The sequence below is a fragment of the Frieseomelitta varia genome, unplaced genomic scaffold (assembly GCF_011392965.1).
Source record: "Frieseomelitta varia isolate USP_RPSP 00005682 unplaced genomic scaffold, Fvar_1.2 scaffold_354, whole genome shotgun sequence".
Classification (NCBI taxonomy): domain Eukaryota; kingdom Metazoa; phylum Arthropoda; class Insecta; order Hymenoptera; family Apidae; genus Frieseomelitta; species Frieseomelitta varia.
The window spans coordinates 196,366-206,039 of NW_025110095.1; the positions used below are offsets into that span (position 1 = coordinate 196,366).

Consider the following 9,674-nt stretch of genomic DNA (forward strand, 5'->3'; position numbering starts at 1 on the left):
CGCCTGGCCATTACAGAAAACCACCGCTTCGAGGACAGGCCATGGCGTTTTCACCGTGAAGCCGCGCGATAGTTCAGCGAGCCGAATGATGGCCGGCAATTTTCGAAATTGCCGCCACTTTTTTTCGCTTCTCGTGCCTTCTGCTCGAGATTGCCTACGTCACGAAGCTGTTCTTCCTTCGAGCTTCTTAAGACCGCCGAACGCCATCAAGCTTCTGTCAGTCGCGTACCGTGATCCACTGCTTTTTCATCGACAGACACGGCATAACCGCGAGAATCATTCCAAAAAGAAAAAAAAAAAAAAAAAAAGAAGAAGAAAGAAAACGCCAAGTGAAAGGAAAAATGTTCTTTTCAACGACGAAAGTTCTTCCATTATTAAGCGCGTTCGCAGCGTCGATCGTCGCTCAGGATACAAAAACTACGGTGTTTCCGTTCTCCGGAAATGGCTCCGTACTGGAATCACCGAGCAGAGAAGAATCTCCGCTACGACCGGATATGACGCGTTCGTCGGAGCTTGTCGCGTATCATCCCACCGTACCTGCCAATAACTTTCTACCCGGTAACGTTTTTGCGTGTTCCTTTAATCAATTATTCTGACGAGGACAGATGCAGAAGAGCATAATCACTGACCACACAGGTTTTTTTATGTAAACTCTTTCCAACTATCGTCAATCTTTTGCGATTATAAGCGACTGGTAAGATTCACAATATCCAATCAATCTAAACAATAATTTTACTTTAATATACAGAGTTTCTCAATCTTCTGATTTTCTCGAATGTCACTGATCAATTGCTCTAATGTACTAGTTATAATACTGTTCATTCGATGCAATAGGTCAACGCGAATGTAACCGTACTCACGTCACACGAAACGAAATTAAATACGAATATTTCTCGTTGCAGGTGATTAAAAAGAAAAAAAACATACATTACTTTTCGAAATTGTTTAAATTGACAATAATTGCAGAAATGTTTCGGCAATGTGTATTTGTTGGACATCTTAGTACCAACGGAAGAACGATTTATACGAAATTTATAGTCATCGGTTCAGTAATGATACTTGCTGTAGACATTGAGCTAACGTTGATACGGTTTTCAGTGCCGTCGAGGATGTTTATTCATCACAGGAGCGACAACGTGCTACCTTACGTGTACGATCATCCGCACTTCGCTTATCCAGTAGCTCACTCGAACGATTATCCGCTTGGACCATCCTCGAAGCAGCTCGTGATCGTCAGCTTCATCGGTTTGCTGTTACTCTTCGCGATTATTCAGAACACGATCGTGAACGTAAAGCGCAGGGAGATGTTGACAGACGTGTTGTCTGCCAGGAGAAAGCGAGAGCTCTATGCTGCTTATAATTTCAATTCGGTGGTAAGATGTTAGATATTATAATTTGTCCCATTTCAGTAGGTAATGAAAATATTGTTCGTATTTGTGATGAATCGATTTAAAATTTTTTACAACTAGAGTGCGGATTTTTATACAGATTTATATTAGACTGAGTAATAAGTTCATACGCATATTCTTAGTACCTAAATATTGATATTTTCATAAAGTATCTATGGATCTAATCAAGGAATAATCTATATATCTTAATATATATATTAGGATATATAGATTATTATAAATTATTAAAAAAAATATATATCCTAATATATATATATATTTTTTTTTAATTGAAAAATTAAATATTTTTGTATTTTTGTTTCATGATATCATAAGCATCGTTTTTTTTTTTAAATTTGTCTTATAATTTATCATTAATTTTGTTATTTTCTTACGATGCATTTAGACTGAACGAACGAATGCTTCGACAAACTCATTAAGAACCAACATTGCATAAACGCAACATTTCATTTGCAATACTTTGTCAATCATTTCAAATAAAACTTCAAGAATTGATTTCTTCTTCTAGCCACGGTTTATAATTGTGCAAAATTGAAAGAAATTTAAATATTTTTAACACTACGATAAACTTAATGGGTCAACGAATGCAAATGTAAATATAAGCACAAATTTGTTCGAGTGTTCGTTTGATTGATTTAAATGTATCAAGATGAATAATGATGAATTTATAAAAGTAACTCATTTATTCCTCGAGAATCCTGTGTTTGTTAGAAGTGTGCGAGAACCCGAAAATATCGAGATTCTCAAATTTATCGGAATTCTCGAAAGAGTTGAGATTTGGGAAAGTTTTGGATACAAGCTTAAATAATTCGTTAAAACTCACGCCTTCAACTATATCACAAATCTAGAACCGATCGAGCAATTTCTTCTGTTATATCTTTTAACAATCTTTCGCGTATCATTTTGTACATGCGACAAATTTTATATCCATTCAGTTTCTTTTCTAGTACCTATGTTTGAATGCATATGCTTCAAATAGTGTTATAAACCAGTAGTATTTGCATACTTAGTTTTAAATTCATGGTGACAATGCGTGCACTCCGCCTTTTTGTCATCTTTTTCTTGAAAATGTTGCCAAACAGAGCTTCTCTTCACCTTCTTCCTTTGCACGATATCTTCTGCACTACTTCCTGCTACCACAACTTCACTCTCTCACCATCACTCGACATTTTTTTTTAAAGATTTTCAATCTTTGTTAAATTCACACAGATTTTGAAATATACGTCCAAGCTTCCCGAATTTCTCAGCGATACTGCTCAACAGCGTACATAATATCCAAGTACTAAGCACGCAGTCGCACGTTCGTTTACATCAGGTCACACGGATTCTTAGAATCCGTATTTCCGATAACTTCGCTGGCAGAAGAAATTGAACTGTGTATTTACAAATTTTGTAGGCCAAAGGTTATACAGCATTGTATAGTAGTTCGAGAAACGGTAGCCGAGTTCTCGAAACATTCTCGTTTTATGCAACGAAATTAAGAAATCAATTAAAAATTCTACTTCCGAATCATATGCACGTCTGAAGTTCCGCGCAGATGCATGAAAAATCCCCGCGGTCCAGTTGCAGCAATGACGAAGAACCAGGAAGCTCGAGGCTCGATCGAAAGTCTCAATGGATAATCAAAGTTTGTCTCTCTTGTTTCCTGCGTCGATTTTCCAGACACCGGAACAGGAAGACGTTCTCAACGAGGACGCCAGGGTACAATGCATACAGAGGACCGTGTGCCTGGAGAATCGAAAGCTCTTGAAGGCGTTCGGCGCTACCGGCAAGATACTGGCCAAGTACTTAACGTGAGTTCTAGAACGCCGATGATATTGCTTCCGCGGCCAGTTTCCAACTCGCCGTCCCATAGAAATTTAATATTCCAAGTGTCGTCGCCTGACGTGGAATCCCACCACACCCCTCTTACTTCGCCAAATGCCATCCGCACGCCGTAGGAATATTAAACATGCTTCTCACTTTCGAGGAATACCGGGGTAGTCGTCGGGTGTTCTCACGTGGACAAGGGAGAGGTGTACGTTGAGATTGTTCCGCGTTCTGCTTTCAGACGAGGTGTGGAGAAATCTCTGAAATCGTCTTCCGGATGGTTCCGTTTGGTCCGGGATGCGGGGGAGGCTGGGATTCGTGGCGAGGACTGCGAGGTGCTCTACAGACGCTGCGACGAGGAAGTCTCGTCGGGGAACGCGTGAACTATAAAACCGACAATGAAAACGTGTTACGTTAGATGCAGGAATAAAATACGTAATTACGAGAACGAGGGGGAAGAAGGCGTGATCTTTTATTATTGTTCTTAGACATTATTTTCTTAACCCTGCGGAGAATTCGCGGTTTTTCTGAGTGATACAGTGACTTCGATCTACTGTGCGACGTTTATTCATTGTTTTTAATTAAAATTGTGAAGAATGTCTCGTTTTATTAGAACAGATACAATTTGCGACTGGTAAATGAGATGTACGTATAATCGAACTGGATATAAATATATTCCTTACGGTTTAATGTACGATGAAATGTACATTTGTCGTAAATGCAATGTAAAGATGAACAGTTGAATAAACTGATAAAATGATATAATTAAATAAACAGTGGATATAAATAAATAAACAAACCGGGGTTGTATTATTAATTAAGGTCAGTGTTTGATTGGTTGTACATTTAAGACAAGATGCCTTTTGGTAAAATAGATTTAGTATTTGGATAGCGGGGATGTTTCTTCCCCTTTTTTCCCGTGTTTTAATGTGTCTATCTTTCTATTCTCCTTCGAAATGTAGAAATCGTGCTCACAAGAATGTACATAATATACAGCACCACAAAATTCGGGTGCCCCAAATTTTTAATATTCGAAAAATTGCCGATGTTTAAACTGTTATAACTTTCTAAGAAGAAATTATACGGGGATGAGTTAATTTTAAAGCGTGAGGATTCGCAATATTGGATTCGCTTTTCATAGAAATGGTGGGAAAGTAAAGAACATTGAAGAATTCTTTTCATGACAAACAGAATCTTCACGTTCTAAAAAATTAGCTTGGAATTCGTTGCCCAGATGAGCTCAGATTCAATATCGTCAATTTTTCGAACATCAGAAATTTAGCGTACGTAAATTTGCGACGAGCGTTGCATGTATGTCTGTTCAAAAATAATTAAAAAAAAAAAAAAAAAAAAAAAAAATACTTTCAACGTATCTTTCAAATCAGCCACGACTTTCGCAGGGTTAAATTCTTTTAATCTATAGTCTACTACGAATGAAATGTTCGAATTGTACTTATTCCTACAAAGTCAGACATCGACGAGTTCGAAAGAAAGCGAACGAGAGGAAGAAAAAAGAAAGAAAGAAAGAAAGAAAAATGAAAAACTACGTCAGGATGAAAGATCGAGCGACGGATGAATAAAAAAGCGGGCGGTATTAATGACTTTTAATTTTAATTACAATATGCTGTGTTGTTTTTTTTTTTTGTTCTTTATCTGCTACAAACATCGACATCTAGCCTGAACTATTTTAGATAGCAGTCCGCTCTCTATACACGCTCCATTTATACTCACTCCATCTCTCTTTCTCTCCAATCTCGTACTCTCTCGTCGTCGGAATTATAAAAAAATATCAAATCACGAACAGAATGGAGACAAACGGCCGCACGTACTACAACTCCCCTTTATTACTTTTTTTCGTCCGTTACACTTATTCTTTTCTTCTATATGTTTGCTCGTTCGTTCGTTATTTCTCTCTCTCTCTCTCTCTCTCTCTCTCTCTCTCTCTCTTACCACCCACCCCTTTCGATCTACCTATCTGTTACGAATATCGGTTTCTTTTTTTTTTTTTTCTTGCCGCGCTTCTCGCGTCACAACTAATTATACAGTAACGCTATTCCATTATTATCGTTATATAACATTAAGGCATTACATATTTATAAATTCTTCGTGTATTCACTCGCCACTATACAGCAATATCACGCTAAACTCGGTAAACTTATGCTTAAATAGACGTGAGATCGCTCGTTGCAATAGTTCAGGCTCCAAAGGAAGAAAGAACGTTATGTGAAAACAGGCTCGCAAACCGGACCGGAAGCGGTCTTTGTACACGCCGCGTTCTTTCATCGTCTCCCGCGAAACAGAATATATTTCACCTCGAAAATCCTACTCACTCTCTCTCTATTTACCCGTGTTTCGCTCGACAATCCAAAGACTTGGCTAAATTTTCGATTTGCCGCGAGAATCGTTCTTTTTCTTTCTTTTTTTTTTTTTTTCTTTCTTTCTTTTGTCGCGGACGTGCAGAAAGAACGGACGAAATACTCCGTGAAAGACCACCCGATGCCAGATGCGCTAGCATTCTTTGTTCCGGCTTTCCCTCTTTCATCCATTCTCACTCGCCCCTTTGTTTGCTCGCTTCTTTCACACTCACCACCTTTTGCCGAACGTACACACGCACTCGTACATACACACACACATACACAGCATCGTTTCTTTTCTTTTTTTCTTTCTCTTTTCTCTCGCCCATCATTTGCACGCACGCAGCTTAAAGGACCTGCTAATTACCGTATTCGTCAATAAATTAGACACATTTGTCGAGGCAACGTAGTTTACACAGGCAGGCGGCAGGCAGTTCACGAAAAAATATCTCGAAACACCCATGCTTTTTTTTCTGTGTGTGTGTGTTTTCTTTTTCTTATCTCTTATTTCCCTATTTTCCTTCTGTTTCTTGGTTCGCGAACGCTCTCCGCGACCGAGGCGGGAACAAATTGGAAAATGTTTCGCTTCGGCGAGAGGTCGCGATCGCCAAGATATTCCCTGCGGTTTTATTTATTTTTTTCTTTTTTTTGTTTTTTTCTTTTTCGCTTTCAGCGGACAATCGATCTGTCGATCGATTGATCGATCGAATTATCGACGATTATTATATCCGCTCCCTGAATTCGACGTTGATAAAAAATGTCAAGGTTCGTGAGTAAAACTTCAAGGTAAAATTTAAAGCGCGTCAAGTATAGTGAAACGATTGTGACTCGATCGTGTCGTTGGATCGATCGATCGATCCTCGTGTGTATAAAGTAATTTCGTCGAATGTGTTGTTGGTGTAAAAAAAAAAAAAAAATTGCGACATTGAAATAGAAAGAAATAAAAAAAAAAAAGAAATCGGATCAACCTAAGGAGGTGTTGTCCAACATAAATGAAAATAAAGAAGGAACTAAAAATTACTCATGCAGATACAAACGGAAATTCACCTTAGTTATTTAAAATAGGAAAGAACAAGATAACAAAAACGGGGAAATAAATGGGACATAAGATACAAAAAGAACAAAAATTCAGAACATACTATGAAAATTAATGTAAAATACGTTTGTCGATAAAAGGGTGATATTAAAAAAAAAAAAAAAATAAAAAAAGAAATAAAGAAAGAAAGCGTTGAAACGAAACACGAGCACGCGCTGATATAAAAACACGTTTCTTTATTTTTTACTTGCTTTATTCGCTGTGATCCATTATGCTTCGGCCAATCGTTAATGCGTTTTAAATAACAGTGGCTCGTCCCGGAAGCGTCGTCGCTCGAACGCAAAAAAAAAAGAAAAAAAGAACAAAAGGAAGAAAAATAAAACGTGAAAAATGACCGAGCGACGAGCTGAGGAGAACGTAACCAATCTCTCAATCCAACAGATTTTCGATCGATCGATCGCGTTCATTAGATTAGATCGGTTTCCGTACCGTACAAAAACTGAATCCACAATTATGCCGACTAACACGATATAATTGATTAATTAATTAAACTATCGGGCCGATACAATAATAATAATTATTAATATTAATCATTAATTAATAATATATACAACATTCTAAACGCTATATTTCTCTTTCCATCCTGTGTATCATGCTCGGAACGTGACACGCGCATGAAGAGAAAAAGAAATCGTCTTGTTGCTGGCTTCTCTATAGAAAATAGCTTGTAAAGAATAGGTAGTTGTGACACGACGGTAGCAAGTCGGAGGAGAGTATTACTTCGCGGAAAAAAGAAAAATGTCTTCTCTGCGCGTGTGTAAATCTCAACTTCCTTTTTCCCCTTTCTCTTTTAATAATATTTCTTGCTCTGCATCGTCAATATCTCTCTCTCTCTCTCTCTCTCTCTCTCTCTCTCTCTCTCGTTCTAATGTTCTATTTTCCTGTTTCAAAACGCGCGTCCAAAAAAACGATGGTATTTGCAGCGCTCGCATTTAATTTTTCCTATTCGTTTTTCTCGCCTTATACAATTTTTTTTTTCTTTTCTTTTCTTTTCTTTTCTTTTCCTTACTCGCTATTTGTGTAATTCCATTCGGAGATACTTGTTTCACGCATAAATGACAACACGCGCGACGTCCACGCCGCTCTCGAGAGAATCGTTTTCTTACTTCATTACTATTATTATTATTATTAGATTCATTATGTAGATTTATTTTACCTTCTTTTTCCTCTTTCTCTCTCTCTCTCTCTTTCTTTATTCTTACGAACGAGGCAGAGATTTTCGACAAACGGACGTCAAGTCACCGGGATCGTAACAATTTCCTCTACCGCTGCGCGACCGTATAAACACGCGACACACACGGTGTCCGATTTTTTTTCTGGATATTAATTTCAAAAGTTCGCAACGAGCGTCGACGCGCGGAGGAAGCACGTTGCAACGCGTTTAGCGCTCTACACGGAGGACCTTGATCCTCACCCGTTCATTCTTCGTGTATCCTTTGCCTTTTTCCTTTCTTCTTTTAGTCCTCTATAACCATCTCTTTCCTTCTTCTTCTTCTTCTTGTTTCCTTCTAATTTATTTTTTTCGTCATTCGTTCTCCGCTGCTCGAGAACTGGCCTCGATCGAACGAAGAAATCGAATTTGAATCACTTCAAGGTAATGAAGATCAACATTGCTCTAGCAGACAGCGATTTTGGGTGTGCGTATTGAGGACCGCAAGATTACGACGTGGCTGCCGATTGCGAGATCGTGCGTGTCTTTTGAGAACGGCTTTTAAAAACTGCACTTTCGACCATTAAATAGAATTCGATAAATTGTTAAACATTTTCCAAGACAATTGTTCGATAAAAAAGAATAGGTTTACTTTTCTTCTTTCACGACAAGTGCAACTGTATGTCTTGCCAGACAATGTGGAAGACGCGGTCTTCTAACGCGAATTCCACGGGGGGGGAACTCGCTTTCTATGAGAGTGAACAACAATGCGTGGTATCAGCAAGAAACCTTCCGTTCGTGGAAAGCAGAAAAACAAAAGCAGAAAGAGAAGAAGAAACAAAGTGGTACTCTCGTGATACAAAAGAAAGTGGAGCGCTATTTTCATTGACAATTTTGCCTCTTGAGTATTTCTTTTTCTTTTTCGTTTTTTTTTTTTCTCGCGTGTGACAGATTTCTGTTTGCTTTCTTTTTCTTCTCGCATTCGGTTCGTCCTCACGGTCTTGGATACAATCACTACCCACAATACATTCATTGTCGTACCGATAGATATTATTATTATTATCAATATTATATCCTATGTACAAATCGACATCGCCGATAAACGGCACATTATCATTAAACTTAAGCCACAAACGTAAGATTAAAGAATTACTAGGGACCAGTCATAATTTGTCATGCTAATAGTATAAGTAGCAACACGCCCGATATAATCGGTTTACTATCATCATTTTCTTATTCATCACCGTCATCATCATCGTGATTATCTGGGTCGTCGCCATGATTTAGATCGTGTAACACACACATAAACACTCACACACTAATGTCGCAGCAATTTTTTATCACTCCTTCTAGACAGTTTTAATTCATGTTTGAAATTTATTCAGCTATAATATGCCCGTGTTCGTTCGCTCGCCCTAAACTTTTAACTACGTACTAATCTTCTTCATCTTGCTCTTTATTACTTCAATTAACTTAATAGAGGTAATTTATTTTTATCCCTTACTCTTTTTTTTTTTTTTTTGTTTCTCTTCCATTCTCGAATATTCTTGATCGATGTACGTGTGACACTGTGAATTTCGTGGTTTAATCCCTTTGTCCATTGCGTCTCGCTAAAATATCGTTTAGAGATAACTCCTAGTTGCGATACGTATGCATTTTTTGTTAGGGCTCGTTTTTTAATCAAACGAAGAATAAAACAGAATAATATACACGAAAAAATCGAAGGCATGGTATTCATTGAATCTTTTGTGTATATATATATATGTATATATATATGTGTGTGTGTGTGTGTGTGTGTGTGTGTGTGTGTGTGTGTGTGTGTGTGTGTGTGTGTGTGTGTGTGTGTGTGTGTGTGT

General features: G+C 37.9%; 1 protein-coding gene and 1 long non-coding RNA gene across 2 annotated transcripts; one reads left to right on the forward strand and one right to left on the reverse strand.

The window, feature by feature from the left end:
* Positions 1–341: 341 nt before the first annotated feature.
* LOC122530797 lies at positions 342–3,873 on the forward strand. Its single transcript, XM_043658093.1, has 4 exons — positions 342–558; positions 1,099–1,373; positions 3,072–3,202; positions 3,460–3,873. Exons 1-4 carry the CDS (start codon positions 342–344, stop codon positions 3,599–3,601), a joined length of 765 nt encoding a protein of 254 aa, XP_043514028.1. The 3' UTR covers positions 3,602–3,873.
* A 937-nt stretch (positions 3,874–4,810) lies between these two features.
* On the reverse strand, positions 4,811–7,492 carry LOC122530807. The gene is made up of 2 exons (XR_006307104.1): positions 5,549–7,492; positions 4,811–5,161 (listed from the first exon to the last, which is right to left on the reverse strand). It is a non-coding gene; the product is annotated as an uncharacterized LOC122530807 (long non-coding RNA).
* Positions 7,493–9,674: the final 2,182 nt, after the last annotated feature.